Genomic DNA, 23607 nt, shown 5'->3' on the forward strand with positions numbered 1-23607 from the left:
CAACATCGGATTGAAAATGAAACAATTTTGTTGTCATGCAGTCGGTGTCAGTCACAGCCAGGGGAGGTGTGGCTAGGACTGCATAAACAAACAAAAAAGTGATTTGACTCCTAAATGGCAGAGAATTGAACAGTGAGACTGCAGAGGTATGGTCTATATACGGAAACTGCTTCATTAGGCTAAAGTTGATTTGGTGCCTATAGTATCCAGTTAAGTAAAAGGTCTTCATACTGCAGTGGTAGGCACCAAATCTTAGTTAGGAATTGGGTATATATTCTCAGACGGCTGAAAGGCAAGTCCATTTGGTTTTCAATTCCACTAAATTAATGCACACGATAAGTTACTGTTTAATGAATAAAAACACAAAATGATCAGGCCATGCTAATGTCAGCACGGGAGTTTAAAAAAAGATACTAATTATATTGCCATATTCTTGACACTTTATAAACAGAGCATTTCTACTTTAATAATTGCTGCTTAATACATAAAAATTAATGACTGCAGAAATTTAAGAAACATGCTAGGAAACTGCTATTTTGTTACTTAAACATGCAGTTTCTGTCCACATAACAAAACTGAATGCAGAATTTGCGGCTACACATTATCCTTTAACATAAGGTGAGTACTACATGGTCCTTTTTATTGGATATATACATTGCATTTTGGCCCTTGTCACTTTGCAAAGTGTGTCATCATAACAAGTCAGTATTAATCCCCACATTAACAAAGGAATAATGAACAGACACTAGTTTTTTCACTTTATCATTTTCTACTTTATTACCTCAAATTAACAAACACATTAAAGCTGAAAAAAGTCTATATTTACACAAGTACAAAAACCCCCCCAAAAAGTTGCGTATCCCCCCCAATGGATTTTTTTTGCAGTTTTTGTAAAATTATAAAGTAATAAAAGTTACCACAAATAAAAAAAGAAGATATATTGTAAATAAATTAGGAAAAAACAAAACAAAAATAAAGTGTTAAATATTGAAACAGTTTGGAGGGTATCTAAGAGAACTAATTACATGTCGCCATCTAGTGGTACAGGATGGGCATTGTCCAGGACATGGAATCAAAAAGGAAGCTTCCACATTCAGTATCCCACCAGCTAGGACCCTCCTGACCCTTTGTTATATTATACAATCCTTAATAAAACTTTTTTTGTGCACCTTCACAGTCTTCATTAGGAAAGTCAGAAAGCAGCCATCGAAACCTAAAGTCTTTGTTTACTGAAGGGGAAAGCAAACTGTGGATTTTTATATATATTTTTTCTTTTTTTAAAGGTTTCAAAAGCATTAAACCACAAACCACTAGCAGCCACAGTGGGAGATACCCAACAATAATCCTACTACTAAAATACAGTATGACCTATAACTAAAACCGCCAAACAGCTAGAGTCACCAGCTGTTTAGGCAACCCACGTCACTTTTGCAGAAACCCCAACTTCTTCAGGGTATCAAAAAGTTAGTGGATGATAAAAACAGGCTTGGCTTCCACTGTGGATTAGTATGGGGGAGAAAAAAAAATAGAAAATTAAATGAGATCTTTTCTCCTGCTCTTCAGACCTGCATATCCAAAGAGAGCCAAGCCACGAAAAAACTGCATGCATCTTTTCATTTTCAAAATAGAGTAATGAGGAGAATGGATGATGGAGTGACAGATCCAATCTGGCTTGATTGCCGTAAAGAAGCTATAGATGATCACAAAGTACTGGAAGGTCAGACCATACTCCTTTAACAGATAAATCTTTTCCATCGTTTATGTCAGGAGTAGAAAATACAGCTAGAAGCTTACATTAGAGGAATCTATGCTCCAGGATATTTAATGTTTTGGGGGTGGGGGGGAAGTGGGGAGGTAAGCTAAAAAATAAAAAGGAAAATATATACAGTTTATCTCTATATGTAGTGTTCGGTTAAGAGAAAGCAGGAAGAACATCCGCTGTCCTGGACTGCCAGTATGGTTTTGGGAGGCGAGTTGGTATTCCTATACCCTCTTCTCGGACGCATTCCGTTCCTTATCTCTGCGCCAGAGCCAGCACCTAGAGCTTGGCTCTCTTCATTGGCAGAAAAAAAATATTTAAAATAAAAATGTCTTAAAAAAACAAAAATAAAATAAAAATACAGTGAAGACACTAGAAGAAAAAAAAAAACATTTAGAGCATGTAATTAACATTCATCAGATTAAAAATATTGAACTTTTTCTAGTTCTAACTATGTAAAGAAATAACGCAGGAGGCACACCAAAAATCTGGTGACTGGTATATGTATAGAATATATGGCAAAGCACTATGCACTTGCTCTCTGGCTGCTAAATTATACTGTGGCAAGTGACTGAACTCTCAATCTTCTAACAGGTTTATTCAATAAAGTGGGAATTCAAAGTGGATTTCAAACTTAAAGGGACACTGTACTCACCAGAACAACTACAGCTTTTATTGCATTTGTTCTGGCGAGTATAATAATTCCCTTCAGGCTTTTTGCTGTAAAACACGGTCTTTAAAAAAAAATAAAAAAAAAATACTGTGCTTACATTACAGCCTTGTGATACCTTCACTGGCCACTCCTCAGATGGCTGCTAGAGGTGCTTTCTTGGGCAGTGCTTCACAGTGAGCAGCACTGCCACCCTCTCCATGCAGACACTAAACTTTCTCATAGGGATGCATTGAATCAATGCATCTCTATGAGGAGATGCTGATTGGCCAGGGCTGTGTTTGACTTGTGCTGGCTCTTCCCCAGATCTGCCTCTTTGACAGTCTCAGCCAGTTCTATGAGGAAGCATTGTGATTGGCTCAGAATAACACTTCTGATTATGTCAGAAAACAGCAGGCAGGCAGGTCAGGGGCAGCGGCTTCAGACTTGAATACAAGTAAGATTTTACTATATTTAGGGAGGCAAGGGGGGGCTAGATGGTGGTTTTAACCATATAGGGTCAGGAATACATGTTTGTGTTGCTGAATGTATAGTGTTCCTTTAAGGACAAGAACAGCTGAATTGGTAAAAATCTCTAAGTCCGCTATTCTTTCACTTCATCTACGTTGGCCTACAATTTAAAATCCCATTTTAGTGAATAACTCTGTAAACAAGGATTCAAGAGACATTTCATCCATAGAATGTAAATAATGTGCCCAAGGAGCATGAACTGTTTTTGTATTTGTATAGGACAATGAGGCCTATACGGTCACATTTTTATGTTTCTATATAATAAGTGTTATCCAGTGTAAAGACAATATTAATTCAGCATTGTCTTGAGGAATTAAATTAAAGATTTAATATGACAGATGATGGAAGGAAAGGTGTTTAAAACTTCAAAAAAATCCCTTCATTTAAGAACTGCGCAACCAGATGGTGAGCAGTGGAGGATTATGGATAACTTACCTAAGCAGACATTGGTCCAGTGGCAGCTCTCATTTCCCAAGGTGGTCAAACGGTACACTGGCCTGAAAAAGGTAGAACAGTTGTGAAATCAGTTTAACATTTTAACCTTGTCTCCTTAGTGTTCTCCAGAGGGAACAAAATAGAAAAGGTATAGGTATATTCCATCTATTCAGGCGAGAAAATGCTTTCAGGCATAACAGTTGTTTTGTATTATTTAGAAGAAAACATTCACACCACTGAAAAACTAATGTGAGCCTTTCAGGTGGCCACCCCACATAGTGGCACATCAAACCCCTTCTCTGCATTACTGAATTCTGTCTTAATACCCTTCCACCTGATATATCCATTTGCAATATGTGAAAATGTTCCTTTAAGCAACACACATTTTAAAAATATAAATAAAAACTTAAGTGGCCAGCAGATAGGGAAGGAAGAACCTTTCCCAACTCCCGTCTCTCAAGTAAAAAATGGTCACCTAGACTGGGTAGAAGGGGGTAACCCAAGGATAATGAAACAAGATAAAGAGAATATATCCGATAGTTGTCTTACTAGAGGACAACCATTCGGAAAGGTACCCAGTCCAATCTCAGTAGTAAGTATGGAAAAAAAAAAAAAAAAACGTTATTAAAGTCTATTAAAACACAATAATGATGGACAATTCTAGATAGAGAGAGTCAACCAAGGAGAGAGACCAAGCATAGAATAGAAAGTGGCTAGATAATAGCCTACTAAATAATTCCTTTCAAAAATGAAGGAAGGTAGGTATACTAATAGTGCTCAGGCTAAGGGTATAGAAGCAGTAAGAGAGATGAAAGGGGTGTGATAAAGGAGAGAGGTAGAAAAATAAGTATAGTATAAAACCTAACCTATGGTTTAAACCTTTCCCCATATATGTAGACTCCCAACAAACAGTCACTCTCTGTGCTAAACCCTGCACTCCTATAAAACACCTTCGAGGGTGTTCTAATCGAGACTCAATCTAAAATAGAAAAGTACCAGAGTATCAATCAGTGAAAAATCATCCGTGCAGAGTGCTCAAAAGGTGAGTAAGTGAATGCTAATACCCGACGCGCGTTTCGGCGTGACCGCACGCCGTCTTCAGGGGTAACGCAAGTGAAGCTAGCCCGGCAATTTATTTTATACCCATATCAATTTTGCAGACATCTGAAAGCCCACCAATCAATATAAATAACCAGAAGGTGAGATGGTCCGAAGATGACTAGGTGCTAACATATCCCTTAAGTTTCTACCCCTCCGTGCTGTAATAGAAGGAAAAGGGGGCAATATTTCCTTAAGATGTTTGTCAGAATATAAAATAGGCCAACATTTTTTATAAGTTTTTAACATAGTGTCCCATCCTGTGTCATATGTGCCAATGCAGCGTATTTTGGTTTCATCAGTCCTAGAGGTCCTGTCGGTAATCAACGTTTCCCGTTCTGAATGGATTGCCCTAAGATAAGCCCTCTTCAGGACTCTGTTAGGGTAACCCTTGTTTTTGAACATATGGCGCAATTCATTGGCTTTCAATTTAAACTTCTCCATGGTTGAGCAATTACGGCAAAGTCTCAGGTATTGGCCTATTGGGATTCCTGATTTAAGTGATACCGGATGATGACTTGTCCAGCACAATAAATTATTAGAGGCTGTCTTTTTTCTATAAAGTGTAGTTTCAATTATGCCTCCTTTAGAGATCTGTAGTGTTAAGTCCAAAAAACAGGGTTTGGCCCCCAACTTCTCTAGTGAAATGTAATTTAAAATCGTTAACATTCAACAGATGTACAAATTCATGGAATCTGTCTAGTGTATCTAACCATACCACAAACACGTAAAAAAAATCTGGTCAATGCATGTTTTTAGCTTCGGGGCTGCCCTGATGCATCGCTCCCACCAGCCTAAATGGAGGTTTGCATATGAGGGCGCACAAGACGTCCCCATAGCAGTACCAGTAGTCTGATGGTAAATTTTTCCATTGAACAAAAAGATATTTCGAGTTAGAATAAACTAATAGTTCCATCACAAAATTGATAAAATGTTCAGGTAGGTTGGTTTCAAGTTTAAGGAGTTCACCAACATGTTTAATGCCCAGATGATGGGGAATAGAGCTATAAAGAGCCTCCACGTCTAGGCTACATAAGATAGCATTGGGCAGTAAAGTTAGGTTAATCAAAAAATGCAACAACTGTTTAGTGTCTCTAAGGAATGAAGGTGGCTTCTGTACTACTGGAGACAGAATTTTGTCCACATAAATACTCGCATTTTGGGTTAAATTTCCACACCCCGAAACAATCGGCCTACCGGTAGGATCACTAAGTGATTTGTGTACTTTAGGCAAACAATAAAAAGTGGATAAACATGGTTGTTTTATATACATAAACTCAAACTCGTCTTGATTGATGAGTTGGTAATTCACAGCCTTAATAAGTAGATTTTTCAACTCAGTTTGAAATTGTTTAGTAGGGTCTTTTGCTAATATACGATAGGTGTTACCGTCAGATAGTAGCTTTTCTGCTTTGCGGATATAGTGAACTCTGTCCAGTATCACCACATTACCCCCCTTGTCGGTCGGTTTAAAAATCAAATCAGTATAGCTTTGTAGTTTTTTAAGAGACACTAATTCCTGTGTATTTAAATTACCACTAGGAGATAGATGAAAATCATTTTCATTTAGGTTTTCAATTTCTCTAGTAACCATCTCGAGAAATACCTCCAGATTTTTATAATCTTGAAAATGAGGAGTGAATTTACTTTTAGGTTTCAAGTTAGTACGCGGGATATCGTTATGTATGGTTTCGTCCCCTAAATTCAGTAACTCGACCAAAGTGTCCAAACATTCTAGATCTTTAGGTAATAAGCTTGTCCTTTCATCAGTAGACACTCTAAGCTAATCACTGACAGCAGTGGTACTAAGCAATTCAAACCTCGCTCCTTCTTTAATTGCCTTACCACAGGAGTAATTTATTTGTTAACTTGCTCCTGTGGTTTAAAATATGTAGGCAAGACCTTCCGTCATTTTAAATTTAGGATACGCGAGCATGTGAACTCAATCAGGAGACATCTAGAGACACCTATCTCAAGACATCTCCATCTACACCATAACCACTCCTCGGCCGGTATCCGGTTCGTGGCTCTTGAACATATTCCACAACCGCCACGAAAAGGGAATTGGGACTTGAAACTGAAACAGAGAGAGGCTTTTTGGATTTACCAATTAAAAACTTTGTCACCATCAGGGTTAAACGAAGGCTTCTCCTATTCCCCATTTATTTGATCAAATTGATAACTGATAACTAATGATATTTCAAGCCAAGTTTATATAATATATATATATATATATATATATACACATATACATATACACACACAGATTCTTTATTATTGTTTAATTTCAAGATTATCCTTATTTTATTTTATACCCTAACTCTTGAATGGAATTCTTCTGTTCAACGTATCTATCTACATACCTTAATACAACTATACACATTGTTTATGTTGCCTGAAACTATTATCTATATATTTGGATATTTAACTATATATCTAACATTTATATATTGAAATGACACGCAGTATCCACAGCTGGGCATATTACGGGTTAATCCCGTAAAGTTCTTTCCAGTCTGCCTCGATCGCTATCGAGTCACGTAATGGGGCCGTCAGATTTGCTTAAACACGCCCCTTTTACGTCATTAGTGTGACGTTCAGTACGACCGAGGCCATTGATTGGTCCGCCTCGATCGCTAATGAGTCACGTGATGGGCCGTCAGATTTGCCTCGATCGCTAATGAGTCACATGATGGGGCTTTCAGATTTGCATAAGCACGCCCCTTTTACGTCATTAGTGTGACGTTTAGTACGACTGAGGCCTTTGATTGGTGGGGTTTTAGATGTCTGCAAATTGATATGAGTATAAAATAAATTCCCGGGCTAGCTTCACTTGCGTTACCCCTGAAGACGGTGTGCGGTCACGCCGAAACGCGCGTCGGGTCCTAGCCTTCACTTACTCACTTTTTGAGCACTCTGCACGGATGATTTTTCACTGATTGATACTCTGGTACTTTTCTATTTTAGATTGAGTCTAGATTAGAACACCCTCGAAGGTGTTTTATAGGAGTGCAGGGTTTAGCACAGAGAGTGACTGTTTGTTGGGAGTCTACATATATTGGGAAAGGTTTAAACCATAGGTTAGGTTTTATACTATATACTATACCTATATACTTATTTTTCTACCTCTCTCCTTTATCACACCCCTTTCATCTCTCTTACTGCTTCTATACCCTTAGCCTGAGCACTATTAGTATACCTACCTTCCTTCATTTTTGAAAGGAATTATTTAGTAGGCTATTATCTAGCCACTTTCTATTCTATGCTTGGTCTCTCTCCTTGGTTGACTCTCTCTATCTAGAATTGTCCATTATTGTGTTTTAATAGATTTTAATAACGTTTTTTATTTTTTTATTTTCCATACTTACTACTGAGATTGGACTGGGTACCTTTCCGAATGGTTGTCCTCTAGTAAGACAACTATCGGATATATTCTCTTTATCTTGTTACACATTTTAAAAAAGCTACTAAAAACAGGTATCTGAAATCAAACTCCGTGACTATTCCTGCAAATCCCAAGGCTCACCTGTGACGCTGAAATTCGTGACACTTCTTGTCTTCCTGTCAGATCAGAAGAAGAAACATTTGCTGGGGCCCCCCGATGTAATCTCATGCTAACTTTCCTTTCTCTGTCCACCCGTGAGATAGCCCGTGGAGAGGTGTTACCTGGAGAATTAATAAAGATTTAATTTGGGCAGAATCATAGGTTTGGAACTTTAACCAAATGCTAAAATAGTACTATTTAAGTGTATGAAAATCACACTATTTGCATAATCACTACACAGGGATATTTCTCAAGAAATAGAATACCCTACCCTACCCCACCCCACCCCCCAAAGTTTAAAAAACACACACACACACCCTCACTTTTACTGATGATATCATTTAATGTTTACAGTTCATACATCTGGTACCATTCTTCAAGTGAACCTCAATGTCAAACGCCACCATGTGGTCTAATTAGTTACTGCATTTTCTGTAGCAAATTCCATAATGTTGACCTTCTAGGACAGGCATAACCTTCGGCACTCCGGATGTTTTGGACTACACCTCCCATGATGCTTTGCCAGCATTATGGGTGTAAGAGCATAATGGGGATATAGTCCACAACATCTGTAGTGCCGAAGGTTGCCTATCCCTGCTCTAGGAAAAGAGTAGTCAAAAAGCAGATTTCCGGGTGTTGTAAACTCACAGCTGTCATGATGCAGTTTTACTACACGTAGTAATGTGGTTTTGGCCATCACCAATCTAGGATAATTTTAAGGTGGTTTGCAAGACGCTGTAGAAGTGCACTATGAGCACTAATCTCTGTAAGTAACTAGAAAGCAGTTTTAGCTGCTACTAATGAGCCACTAGAGGTGACTTTCTTTAAGGTGTACAAAAACTACCTCGCAATGCAACTTAGTAAGGATTTAAATATATTTAATGGATTGCAATGGAAAAACCAATTCTCCCTGCATATACAGTATTTACCATATTCAAATCAGATTAAACTTGTCCTTTTTTTAAGCAATAAAAAGTTTGAATAAATGTTTAGTGTCCCTTTAACTTGACAGTGTTTACATGGTGGATTTAGGGGGTGTAGCCTAGAGCCAATTGTATCGTTTGTAAATATATATTGGATGAGATCATAAATCTTAAGTAAACCATTAGGCTTACGCTGACATAAGAATATTTACCCTAGTTTGTCATCATTATTGGATGCTGATTATATACTACCGTTTTATATACCATTTTTTTCTTCTTATAACGTTTTCTTTAAGGAATTTCATTATAAAATGTTTAAATTCTACAGAAAGGCGGCTTGGCAAACCACACATTACCACTACCAAAATGTTACTGCAAGCTATAACATTTCTTGCTTTATGTAATAATGTAGAAAACAGACCAACTCCAATGTATAGAATTAAACTAGAAGTAACCAGACACTTAAAAATAATAGTGTTTTATACAAACTCTGTAACAGCCATAAAAGTAAGAGGTTGACATCCAGTCCTACACTACAAGTTACCCTGGCTGCGTTGAGCTCAGAGGAAAAATAAATATAGACATACGGATGTTTTCCTATAAAAACAGAACACACATATCCTCTGCTCTGCATCCACATACCACTCTGCTGGATTCTGGAGGCTGGCGTGGATGCTACTGGTTCTGCACCATTCCTCAAACGGTTGGGGGCTGTACCTGCCGGTGGGCCAGGTGGCAATGCTCGGGTGGCAGAGCCTCTTAGCTGCCCCATTCGCTCCTCCCTGTCATGCTCTCTTCTCTCCCTGTCAAGATCCTCTGGGTTTCGAGCTGCCCCCTAAAGCAAGAAAAAAAAAAAATCATTCATATTACTACATTAATTCATATTCCAGAGTGTTATTTTTTATTTTATTTAAAGTAAGCAGCACAGAAATAAATTATTGAGTGAGAGAAAAATAAATACAACTATGGTGGTCTGCAGTGCACTCACAAATTTAAGCATATTCCAGTCGAAGACATAATCATAGGAAAAGCCTTGCCGATGAAAGAGATTCCGGAATAACTGTCTCAAGTATGAATAATCAGGTTTGTCGTCGAATCGCAAGGAACGGCAAAAATGTAGATACGTTGAGAATTCCGCTGGGGAAAAACAAATACAGAAGATGTAAGTAAACAGCAGTGTCCACTTCCATAATACCACACACGTCACAAATCAGCTTTTAATGTGACATTTCACAGTTAAAAATGTAGCCAAAGTTTTTGTTTGTTTTTTTAACTGGATAAAACCTTTACAAACCAAAACCATCTCAAAGTAGAGAAACTAAGTAGCTAGTTATTCTCCAATATTGTGTGCATGCCCATTTCCACAGAAATCTCTGTATTTGCAGCTTATAAAAATTACATGAAGGTCACCATTACAGTCTATGCCAAAGTAACTTCAAAGTTTGGCTGAAGAGCATAACATTGGTAAGAGCACACAAAATCGTGCATTCTTACATCGCCCTTTGAGGTGTTCGGGATGGCGAACCTTGGCTCAGCTATGGAAACCTTTGCCATAAATGCAGACTGCATAAACACCAAGACAGGATGCTCCATGCGGTCAACTCCCCTGTTCTGGGAGAAAGCAATGTTTCCCCCTGTTTCTGACAGAAGTAGACAGTGTAAAAATATTAAGTCACCTCCAGAACTAATTTATGATTTAGAGTTTAGACCCCCAACGGTGTCTGCTCAGCTGGCAGTATGGTGGCTGAAGTGTGCAGGGAAAGGTGAGTTATACATACCTGAACCTGTTCCTTGCGGTTGCCACCATCTTCTTACTGCAGATTCTTTTCAGATCCTGGCGCTTCAGCTTCCAGGAGCAGACGTCACCCTTTTATTCTTATGCACACGCAAGAGTAAAACACGAAGGTCTGTGGATGATCCTGCAAGACCACGGGATCTTTTATAGACTCCGTATTGGGTGACGTCTCTGGTTGCAAGGTAGCACCCAAAGAAGAGGGAGAAGGAAGCAAGTACAAAATGGGGTCTATTGAAGACCTCGTAGCGCTGCAACGAATGCCACAGGTGTCTACTGCGGAACGTGTCAGAAGATCACAATTTCCTTCAGCTACGGAGGACATAAGCTGATGGGAAATGGCAGGGTGAGGTAGTCCATTCTCACATTCTGCCAAAAATCTGCTGCTACACAAGACAAAATAGTCCCTGCTATGTCTCATGTATCTTATATGAGATGTAATTTTAAAGAAGGTTCTAAGAAATTGTAATCTTTATGAAAACCTCAACATGTGACATTGTTCTTTTAAAGGACCAGCTCAATTAAGTGGTCTGGGTGCCAGGTCCATCTAGGGTTATCACTGCAGCTGTAAACATAGCAGTTTCAGAGAAACAGCTAGGTTTACATTAGGGTTAATCCAGCCTCTAGTGGCGGTCTCACTGACAGCCGCTAGAGGCGCTTCTGCGCTTCTCACTGTGAAAATCACAGTGAGAAGACGCTGACGTCCATAGGAAAGCATTGAGAAATGCTTTCCTATGGACCGATTGAATTTGCGCGCGGCTCTTGCTGCGCATGGGCATTTCAGAGAGGATGTCGGAAGAGGGAGGAGAGTTCCCCAGCGCCGAGGGAGCCCGGCGCTGGAGGAAGGTAAGAGTTTAACCCCTTCAGCCCAGTGGGAGTGGGAACCTGAGGGTGGGGACCTAAAGACCCTATAGTGCCAGGAAAACAAGTTTGTTTTCCTGGCACCAAAGTGGTCCTTTAACCGAGTACTGTAAAAAAAAAAATAAAAAAAACAAAAAAAAACAAAAAACAAACAACAGTTAACATATCTTAAATTAAGTAATTGCCAAAATCATATTACATGTACGAACGGGTCATGGATTTCAAAAAATAAATATATACAGTGAGATAAAAAAAGTATTTGATCCCCTGCTGATTTTGAACGTTTGTCCACTGACAAAGAAATGATAATTTAATTTTTTTTTTTTTTTTTTTTTTTTTCTTTTTTTTTTTTAACTAGTTTGGGAAACCATGTCCCCATTTAACACCAAAATAAAGATTGAAGTTAATAAAAACTCATCCCATGCTCATCCACACCGCCGGAGGAATCAGGCAAATGCCTTTCAGTTGTTCTCAACCCTCTTTATTAAGTACGGTAAAGCTGGTATTCCTCCGGGAACATACACACTCTTCGGGGCAGGTTTAGAAGACTCTGCGTTATACCTTATCCTTACTAGCAGTAAACTTCTCAACTAACTTTTCCCATTTGCTGGGTTCCTTCAGACCTACAGAATTACCTTGAATTATCCCCGTTTCCATTTTGCATTGGTATATAGCTTGTGTTTTAATTTCTCTCCACTCTAATACCTTATTACTTTTCCAATATCTGGCTATTGTTATCTTGACTGCCAGTAAAATGTGCGTTATCAGCTTACTTAACTCATTTGGCATAGCAGGCCATCCCAAATGCAACAGAAAACTTTCTGACCCATACTTTGAATCTGATGGGATACACACTTCCATATGTTACTTAAAGATTTACAGTTCCACCAGATATGGAGATAATCTCCCAAGCCTTCCTCACATCGCCAACATACCGATTTCTGATCTTTATACATTTTAGCCAATTTTACTGGGACCATATACCATCTGTTTAGGAGTTTATAAAAGTTTTCTACTATATTTAAGCAATGTACCGATTTGTTAACTTTAACTATGGCATTTATCATGTCTTGTTCAGGGATCCCAATATGTAGATCTTTTTCCCACTTAATCCTAGCTTTCCAGTCCGAGGATTTCTGTAAATCCCTTAAAAATTCATAGCATCTGGAGATGTGACCTTTAGTGCTATAGTTTTCCATAATCTTTTTAAGGGAACTAATATTTCTACTGTGCTGGAAATCCAAAAATTTCGCCAGATAATACTTAATTCTTAGATATGTAAATATCTCCTTGTTGTCTATCCCAAACTCTGATTGTAACTGGTTAAATGGCTTTATTTCCTTTGTGTCAATAAGCTCTTGTATATACTTAATTCCCTTTTGTGTCCATCCATTAATATTAATGTCATCAATGTTACTTTTAATCACCTCTATAGGTAAAAATGGGAATAATCTATATTCTATTTTGCATTTTTTCTTAGTTTTATTCCAGAATCTCCAAATGCTATCAATAATCTTTGAGTTTTCTGGACGGACTAATTTTTTTTTTTCCCCCTTTTTCCTAGTTGACCAGAACAGAGCAGACAGACTACTTATCTCTACTAATGATTGCTCAATTTGGTACCAAGCTTGATCCTTTTGGTCTGTACTTAGGGTATTAACCGTGTGTGCCAACATACAGGCGTTATGATATTCTATTATATTTGGGGCAGCTAGACCTCCATCTTTTCTTTTCTTGGATAGTAGCTGGAGGCTTATTCTCGTTTTTTTTCCCTTCCAAATAAATTTCGAAAAAGCTGCCTGTATCATTTTTAACCAAGGATTTGGAACCTGTATTGGTACCATTCTAAATAGATAATTCCACTTAGGCAAAATATATGAACGGATGGTATTTATACGCCCGATCCAGGAAATCTCTCTGCTAACCCATTCTTTTAGAATCTTATTAGTATTTTTTATGAGAGGGAGAAAATTGACCTCTATAACTTTATTTATGTTTCTTGGTATTTTAATGCCAAGAAACGAAATATATCTCTTTGTCCAGATGAAATCATAAGATGTTTTTATATATTCCTTGTCCTCTTTTACTAGATTTGTTGCCATTATTGTAGTCTTATTAGTGTTAATTTTATAGTTTGAATATTTACTGTATTGGTCTAATATTTTTATCAATTCCGGGACTGATGTTCTAGGGTTCTGCAACATAAGCAGAACATCGTCCGCATATAGGTTAATCTTATGCTCTATATTGTTAAACAAAAAACCCTTAATCTGCGCGTTCTGCCTAATATCTTCTGCCAGAGGCTCAATGGTTAAGACATAGAGTAGCGGGGACAGAGGGCAGCCCTGCCTAGTACCATTCTTAATGTTAAACCAGTCTGCTTCTATTCCTGGACCTATTGTCCTGGCAGAGGGAGCTGCATATAACGCCATTATGGCGTCGTATACTGCCCCAACTATACCAAACGACTTCAGTGTATCTCCCAGAAAATCCCATCTGACCCTGTCAAACGCTTTTTCAGCATCCAATGACAGGGTCAGGAGGGAGACCTTCTTCTTGATCGCTACTTCATGCACATCCAAAATTCTCCTAAGTCCGCCTGAGGCTGCTCTGCCGGAGATAAATCCAGCCTGGTCTTGGTGAATCAAAGCAGGAATGCAGATTTTTAAACGGTCTGCTATGATTGAGGCATAGATTTTTACATCCCCATTCAGAAGAGATATAGGTCGATAGTTCTCTAATTTGGCTGGATCTTTATCTGGCTTCAGAATTGGGACTATATTGGCTTGAAGCATCTCACTGGGAAAAGCCCGATTTTCCACTATCGAATTAAATACCCCTGCGAGGCGTACCGATAGAGTGTCCCTAAATATCTTATAAAATTTATTTGAATAGCCATCAGGGCCAGGGGCTTTATTCATCTGTAACTTATTTATTGCTACTATAATGTCCTCTGAGGTTATTGGTTTATTTATCTCATTCAGATGTTCTCTAGTTATTTTTGGCATTTTCCTTTTTATAAAGTATTCTGATGAGGGGAGTTGTTGTCCCACCGGGTCTAAGTTATATAATCGGCTATAATAATTATTAAAGGCTAACCCTATCTTTTTGGGGCATAATAACGTTTCTTTACCCGTCTCGATTTTATAAATCCTCCTCATTATTTTTTTATTTTTTAATTTATTTGTAAGCAGCCTGTCTGCCCTATTGCTCTTATAATACCAATCTATCTTTAAGGAATGTAAAGTTTTTGTTTTCTCCTCCCATAATAGTTCATTTATACGGCTTTGCACTGACAGCATTTTTACACTGATCTCTTGTGTTGGAGAGATTTTGTTTTCACTGGATAGTTTATAGTAATCCACATAAAGATCCCTCAGAGGTTTCCCCTTTTTTTTTTTTTCGATTGTACCTAGTTTAATTAAGTACCCTCTTATGACACATTTATATGTGTTCCATATCACTGGGGTCGACACCTCTCCAGTCTCATTTTCGAGAAAAAACTTATCTGACATCTCCTCAATATATTTTCTATTTTCTTTACTAGAGAGAATGTTGTCATTTAATCTCCAGTTTGTTCTTCTTTCCCTGTTATTCCCTATATCCACCTCCAAAATCATAGCGTTATGGTCTGACCATGTAACTTCGTCTATAAGGACTTTATTAGTGCTATTGGCCAGGGCGTCATTGCCCAATATTAGATCAATTCTCGAATATGAGAGATATGATCTGGAGAAGCATGTATAATCCCTCTCGAGTGGATGGAACACCCGCCAAATATCCAGTAGGCCATATTTTTTAATTATCTTTTGGAATTGTGCTGCCTGAGCTATTGCAGCTTTATTTTGCCCAGCGGGATTTAATGATTTCCTGTCAAGATTTACATCTAATATACGGTTGAAATCCCCCGATAGAAGTAATTTTCCCTGTTTTATTTTTTCTACTTTGTCCAGAAGATCATAAAAGTACTTATTTGAGGGGTTATTAGGCGCATAAACATTAACTAGTGTATAGATTTCTGTTTGAATTTTAATTATCATTATAATAAATCTGGCTTCCTCATCTTTTTCTTGGTAAATAATTTTAGCATCAATATCCTCAGTTAACATAATGGCTACCCCTCTTTTCCTCTGCTTGTCTAATGAGGCACATGCCACTATTGGAAACCCTTGAGGGATAAATCTTATCCAATCCTCTCTTCTCCAATGCGTCTCCTGTAAGAAAATTATTTGAGCTTTTTCTTTCTTAATGTAGTCGAACAAGATCGCTCTCTTATTGGGAGAGTTTAAACCCTGAGCATTTAACGATAAAAATTTAACCATTCTCTCTTTTTATCCTCTTGTACACTGCCCAAAGTCCATTGTTTATATTCTTATTGGAGCTGAATTTAATAACAATCCTTATCTGATAACAAGCCCCTGCCCCTACCACACATACAGCACCATTCATACCTCTTCCCCTCATATCTGAGGGGCATTCATACTGATAACCCTGGGTAATAACCTCTGGGTTTAGAACCAAAAAGGAAAAAAAACCTGAATGGAATCTAGTCCTCATCAGGATGACCCCTAGACAAGGAAAAATTAAGAGCTGAACTGTAATCGTCCCCGTATACTACTTCGTTTTCCCACCTTCTAAAATGCTTCAACAATGACCCCAACTTCCCTCTGATAGACAAACTTTACACGATTTTTAGTTCTTCCCGATTGGGATTCCCCATCTATAAATCAGTCTCTCCCGCACTTTAGTCTCCACCCTCTGTCGTGTTCCCTACCACCCTTAACAAAAAGTACTATTACTACTATCTAGATGTAATTACGATTCTAATTTATCTTCTTGTGGACCCCTTGTCTATATTTGTACTCTAAATTTTATTTTTAATATTATTCAATAATAAATTCTTGTGGATAGCCTCTTCCTCTTTTAAATTAGCCCAGTGTTACGTGAGTGTCTCTTCCATTTAATTCATATTAATTTTACCCCCCTTGTTCTCACGTCAAAAATTAATCCTCTTGTGTAAATGTGATTTTATCTATTACTCTACCTATCCCTAGTTACTCTCTCTTAGTTTTTTTTTTTTTTTTTTCCCCTCCCTTTCCCTTTCCTTTCCTTCCTTTCCCCCCACTTATTCCCCTTTTTTGTTAAAGTGCAACTCCGTCCTACAAAATTAACCATTCCTAAATACTTTAATATATTCTCCGTGAGGAATAAGTGTCATTATTAATGTGTCTTTTAACTTAATTTCCACTTAATTTTCCCCCATATTGTGTTTTTTCCCCCAAACCCTATGCACTCTTTTCCCATTGTGATTCACAAAAACCATTTCAAACTCCATCCTGAATTGACCTTGTCGACCAACTGATTTCAATTCTCTCCCTAATTAAACTATATTTTCCAACCAATTAGTTGCATTTTCAAGTGAATCAAATGTATGCGTGATCCCGTCTTTGGAGACTATAAGTTTGGTGGGAAATCCCCATCTATATTTTAAATTTTTTTCTCTTAAACGTAAAGTAGCTGGAAAAAAGAGTTTCCTCGCTTTCCTTGTCTGGAAAGAGAGATCTGGGAAAACCTTTATGTCCTTAAATTTCCCTTGTTCTCTTTCTGTTTGTCTTGCTGCTTTTAGAATTTTTTCTCTGAAGGAGTAAGAATGACAGGCGATAATTATGTCTCTTGGAAGATCATCCGGAAGTGTTCTTGGTTTATATAGGCGATGTGATCTCTCAAGGAAATCCATTTTATCATCAATATGAATTTTAAGAGCTTTAAAAAACTCCATAAGGTAATTTCCCAAATTTTCTTGTGAAATAGATTCCGAGATATTTCTTATTCTTAGATTGTTTCTTCTTCCTCTATCCTCCAAGTTAGTAGATCTCTCCTGTAGATCGTTTAACATCGCTTGTTGTTTCTCAATGGTCTCTTTTTGCTTCTGAAGGAGGAATTCCAGGTTTTCTATTTTTTGTTCGTTGACTGTGACCTTTTGACCCATTGATGCTATGTCTTGCTTTAAGTTTGCAAAACTCCCCTGCATTTCTAGTTTTATTTGTTCCAACTGTAGATTTAAACACTCTTTTAAATACGCTGGGGTTATCATTTGTTCTTCTAAGCATTCCTGTGGGTCTTTCTCATTAGGGTCTCCCATTGGCTTACTTAATATCATTTTGCTTGGCGTTGATACCGAGGAGTTTTCTATTGAGCTTTTATCTCCTGTTGCATTGAAAAAATGTGAAAGTCTCCTTTCTTGCTTTTCCTTCTTTTCACGGTCTTTTTTTGGGGGAAGCTTTGGGTCTTGTCTTTGCTCTGCCGTTTTCCTTGTCGTCATTTCTCTAGTCCTTTTTTCCCCTCAGTTAAGTGGGACACTTTTTTCTTCTTTTCCCTTTTTTTATTCTTATCAGGATTTCCTTCCTTCCTTCCCCCCTGCAAGTGCTGCAACTCCCTTCTCAGTCTTATTTCCCTTCAGGGAGGGTACTGGGCCGATGTTATAATGCCTGAGTTGTCTTGGAAGTAAAAGCGGAGGGAGATAGGTGGTGGTAGGCTTAGGAGATTGATAGTAGGAGCCTGGCGTCAAAAAGCATCATCGGCTGTCTCTCCGGTATTACGGGTCGGGGCGGCATACTCATCTGGCAGTCAATAACGGGATCTGTCGGGGTAAACACTCGTCGTGCTCGTCGAGGTAAGCAGCCACACTCTCATACGGACGGTGTCTCCCTCATACCCTCGTGGGACTCCAGCTCAGCTCATCGCGGCGGCGTGCACGCTACGCTCCCTGCGTGACGTCACGTCGTCATCCCCGCCCCGAGTTCCATCAAATGATAATTAATTTTAATGGTAGGTGTATTTTAACAGTGAGAGACAGAATAACAGAAAAAAAAAAAAAAAAAAATCAGAAAAACGCTTATCAAAAAAGTTATAAAATAATCTGCAAGTCAATGAGTGAAATAAAGTATTTGATCCCCTATCAATCAGCAAGATTTCTGTCTCCCAGGTGTCTTTTATACAGGTAATGAGCCAAGATTAGGAGCACTCTCAGCACGTTACCTGTATAAAAGACACCTGTCCAAAGAAGCAATCAATCAAATTCCAAACTCTCCACCCTGGCCAAGACCAAAGAGCTGTCCAAGGATGTCAGGGACACAATTGTAGACCTACACAAGGCTGGAATGGGCTACTAGAACATCGCCAAGCAGCTTGGTGTGAAGGTGACAACAGTTGGTGCAATTATTGGCAAATGGAAGAAACACAAAATAACGGTCAGTCTCCCTCGGTCTGGTGCTCCATGCAAGATCTCACGTTGTTGAGTATCAATGATCATGAGAGCGATGAGGAATCAGCCCAGAACTACATGGAAAGATCTGGTTAATAATCTCAAGGCAGCTGGGACCATTGTCACCAAGAAAACAATCGGCAACACACTAAGCCGTGAAGGACTGAAATCCCCCCTGCAAGAAAGCACATGCACAGGCCCATCTGAAGTTTGCCAATGAGCATCTGAATGATTCAGAGAACTGGGTGAAAGTATTGTGGTCAGTTAAGACCAAAATCGAGCTCTTTTGCATCAACTTAACTCACTGTGTTTGTAGGAGGAATGCTGCCCATAACCTCAAGAACATCATCCCCACCGTTCAACATGGAGGGGGAAACAATATGCTTTGGGGGTGTTTTTCTGCTAAGGGTACAGGACAACTGCACTGCATCAAAGGGACGATGGGCGGGGCCATGTACCGTCAAATCTTGGGTAAGAACCTCCTTCCGTCAGCCAGGGCATTGAGAATGGGTCATGGATTGGTATTCAAGCATGACAATGACCCAAAACACACAGCCAAAACAAGGGTTTTGCCACCAAGTACAAAGTACAAAGTCGTAGGGGTCAAATACGTATTTCACTCATTGACATGCAAATCAATATAACTTTTTTGACATGTGTTTTTCTGGATTGTGGTTTCATTTTTCTGTCTCTCATTGTTAAAATACACCTACCAGGGGGCGGAGCCAACAGAGCAACTGAGAGGACGCATTTCTCGGAGCTCCGTCTCGGACCTTCACGAAAATGGAGATATATGGTGGAAATCGGGCCCCAAACCACCCCACAAACAACCCAAGCATGGGCTGAAAGACCATGGGCAGGAAATCTAAAAAGGCAAAAGCCGAAAAAAGCCCCCACGGGAGGGACATGGCCCAAAATGGCGCAGCAAGACGACCTCTCCTCCTACTCTTCGGAGGATTTCGCCACTGACATCCTGGAAGGAGCACCCTACAGGCACCCACCGGACAGTAGACAGGTACCCCCAAAGACTGGGGACCCGGTCACAGCCGACCAACTCAAGGCAATGCTGGCGGAACTCCGCAAAGATTTGGCGGCAGACATGGCCTACTATAGAAGATGCTACAACTTAAAGCTGAGGGGGATACCAGAGTCGATAGGCCTGGATGACTTACCCCACTACATCAGGCGCCTCCTCGAAGTCTTGCTCCCACCGAAGCGGGTGAAAACTATGAAAATTGATGGCATGTTCAGGTTGCCGAAATCGCCCCGAGCACCGACAGCGGACCTCATACTGCGGTTCCAAACACTAACTGACAAGAACTCTCTCACGACCGCACTGCGGGGAAAAACTCCCCTACTGTTTGAGAGGGCATTGCTAACAGTATTCCCAGATTTGACCAGGAACCCAATAGCCTGGCGAAAAGCCCTGCAACCCCTTCTAAACCATCTTCGGGCCAGAGAAATCCCATACAGATGGGGCACCCCTCGAGCCTTATTCACTCACAACAGGACTACATATAAGGCGCAAGACAAACAGGAGCTTGAAACTCACCTGCAAGCAACAGGCATCCTACAAGTGGCACCGGCGTCCAGACAGAGCATAGCCCAACTGAACCCAGACAACATACGGGACTTTATCCCACGGAACTCCTCCAGAACCTCCCCAGGCGGATCGCCCACTTGAGTAACCACCGACAAGCCAACTTAAAGTGACTCTCCCCTATTTCCCATTCCACCACCCACGCAGATGGAACGTTTCATAAAGCCAGAGAATCAATCTCAACATAATCACCAACCGTTTTTCTTTTTCCCCATTTGTTTTTAACATGCTTATACAATGATGCATTGCTTTTCCTAATGAGACCCACTTAGTGTAATCAACACTGCTACCCTCACATAACCCATAATACCTAGTGGCTGACACAACTAGACTACATAAATGCGCCAAACGCCGCCAACATACCACATGTACCCACATAGGGTGGCAGATGTATACCAAGCAAAGATACCACTAAACCACACTACACCATGATACCCTCACCCTCACCCTCCTTGCCCCCCCCCCCCACTGCACTGCGGACCACTTAGAAAACGATTATACAGAACAAAGGTGAGGGGGGTAGCCCTCTAGGGCAGAGAGATAGCAGCACCACACTCACTTCACCCCCACATAGGGCACTACCGTTACTGCTACAAAGTGTTTTCTCTAAAATTAACTTTATCTTATAAAAATGTGCATAGATGTGAAAGCCATAGCTGTTGTAAAGGTCTGTTGAAACCGTGAACATGAGCTGTTGTGGGCAAGTTTACAACGATGTTACCTATATGCACGCAAAAATAAAGAATTTAAAAAAAAAAAATACACCTACCATTATATAATTATAGACTGATCATTTCTTTGTCAGTAAGCAAACGCTCAAAATCAGCAGGGGAATAAACCTCTCTTGATCGGGTAAATGTACTTTGCAAACAGCTCAAAAAGAAACTGTAAATTATTTAATACAAAGATTAAAAAACACACATTATGGCCCACAATTCCAATGAAGTACCTACTTGGGTAGCCTTTGCACAGAACCTCGATAGGTGTAGACATTTTCTTCTCACTAATCCGTTCATACTTCTGCCGTTTGGTTGCAGCTTTTAATCCTTGCCATGGAAGTGATCCGAGGTTAAAATACATGAGCACATACCCCAAACTCTCCAAGTCATCACGACGGCTTTGCTCTGCAGGGAAGTAATAGAAAATGTTAAATAGAACAGTAGGCACTTCTATAGGGGACTTAGCCTCCCAGTCTCTTTAATTTAACCTAATCCAGATGCATTTAACTACTGGGCACAAAACAAACATCTAAAGCATAATGAGATTCTTTAGGTCACTTCATTTTGGAATAGATTAAAGGGACACTTCAAACCATCAAAACCACTTTAGCTTGCTGAAATGTTTTATGTGTAAGAGTGTTTTTATTTTACCAGTGCAGATTTCAATAGAAACAGAACCTTGTTACACCTCCTTGGCTTTCAAGCAGACTACAAGTCGTGTCACTCTTTGGTTTGGTTAGCTCAGTGGAGCTAAACTCAAGAGGCAGCAATAGCCCAGAGCACCTGCTTTGCAAAGACTGCTCATTCATCTGCATTGGGAAGTCTTTGTGGACAGCCACAGAAGGTCTGGGTGGGGGGAAAAGGGGAGCTTTCATAGATATCTGCAGCTTTTGCAAGCAGTTTTTAAAAATACCCTCAATGAAAAATACATAATGAAACGCACGTTTTCATTGTGGGTACATCTATTAACCCCTTAAGGACAGAGTAAATTGTACATGTTCTGATCAAAACCAAACCTAGAATTTGCGCTATAGGTCGGTTCAACTGTAATTCACCTCTTTCATATTAATTGCACCCACACGTACTATATATAACTTTGTTAAGGATAAACAGGGCTTTCATTTCACAAACTATTATTTATATACACACATATATAACAATTGTTATGAATAAAATCTAAAAAAAGTGATAAATTAAGATTGTTTTTTAAATGTTTTTGTTTTGCGTGGCATTTTAAATGTGAATGCCATAATACTGTTGGCTTTTACTGCAACAAAACACATTTGTATTCAGCGATGTCTCGCGAGTACAACAGTCCCCCCATGTACAGGTTTTATGGTGTTTTGGAAAGTTGCAGGGTTAAATATTTGTAGTCTGTATAGTTGTTAATGCAACTCATCAGCATGAGGTTTGTTACTGGCTTGCTATGGAGGTTTGGCGTTACTTGTTAAGTACATATCAAATAAGTTGTGGTGGGGGAAAAACCCCTTCAACCTGAAATAAGTGGATAGTTAATGCAAAATTAAACAAATACACACACTTAATTGGCATGAGATAGAGATATGCATCTATTATTTTTATTTAGATCATAATGTTTTACTTTTCCCACCAGCAGGGGGACTGCTTGACAGCCCAGGCTGTCCCCCTGCAGGAAGATCTGCAGGCAGCTATTGTGGCCATGTGATCGCTCTTTGAGAGCAATCACATGGCCCCCCGGGGCCTGATTTGCCATGGGAGGACTGCCTGGGCAGTGGAGTGCCAGGAAGGCAAGTATCCCGGGTACGCCAGGGCTCAAAGCTATTTCAGTGTTCTATGCCAACACAACGGCTTTAAAGCCCATTTAAAGAGCAACGACGTTAAGGTGTTAAACAGTGATTTTTTTATTTCAGCAGTGGAGTGTCCCTTTAAGTATGAATTCTTATCTCCTGGTAAGGTTTTACTCCCGTACATACATCACATTCTGTTTCAGTGACAGTTTGTTATTTTTTTCTGAAGGTGTGAAATGAGATGCAGCACAATTTTATGGTGTCTGAATGTAAATCTTTTAACATCTCACAGATTATAGCCTCCCGCACACCACTGGTTCATTTCAGGTCTAAACACATCTTTCTTTGCCCGTCTGGGGCGTGAACTGATGCTTAGCCATGTAGCACAGAGCAAGAAAGGATCTGTGTAGCAAAACATAATGCTGGAGATGTATCAAGGCAAAAAAAACAAAAAGGTGCTAATCAGGGAGCAATCACCATGGTAACCAATACATTGGTTTCTAGAGCTTTGCTCCTAAACTAGCACCTGCTTTGCCTTGATAAATATTCCCCAATATAACGTAACTAGTAATAATAAGGCATCAAACAGAGTCTTACATATACAAAATATTAAATGCACTAGATAGAAATACAGAGATAGATAATGATGGTCTACATCTGATCATT

At 39.3% G+C, this 23607-nt stretch overlaps 1 protein-coding gene across 1 annotated transcript in view; it reads right to left on the reverse strand.

Annotated features, from left to right (window-relative positions):
- Positions 1–693: 693 nt before the first annotated feature.
- CSNK1E (casein kinase 1 epsilon) overlaps positions 694–23607 on the reverse strand; it is a 68490-nt gene continuing 45576 nt past the window's right edge. The window contains exons 6-11 of the mRNA XM_063426442.1: positions 21410–21580; positions 9928–10076; positions 9582–9774; positions 7999–8138; positions 3375–3436; positions 694–2131 (exon numbers count right to left, since the gene is read on the reverse strand). Coding sequence (XP_063282512.1) covers positions 3404–3436; positions 7999–8138; positions 9582–9774; positions 9928–10076; positions 21410–21580 — 686 coding nt within the window. The 3' untranslated portion in view covers positions 694–2131; positions 3375–3403. The remainder of the gene's footprint in view (positions 2132–3374; positions 3437–7998; positions 8139–9581; positions 9775–9927; positions 10077–21409; positions 21581–23607) is intronic.

Source organism: Pelobates fuscus, chromosome 7 (assembly GCF_036172605.1).
Source record: "Pelobates fuscus isolate aPelFus1 chromosome 7, aPelFus1.pri, whole genome shotgun sequence".
Lineage (NCBI taxonomy): Eukaryota > Metazoa > Chordata > Amphibia > Anura > Pelobatidae > Pelobates > Pelobates fuscus.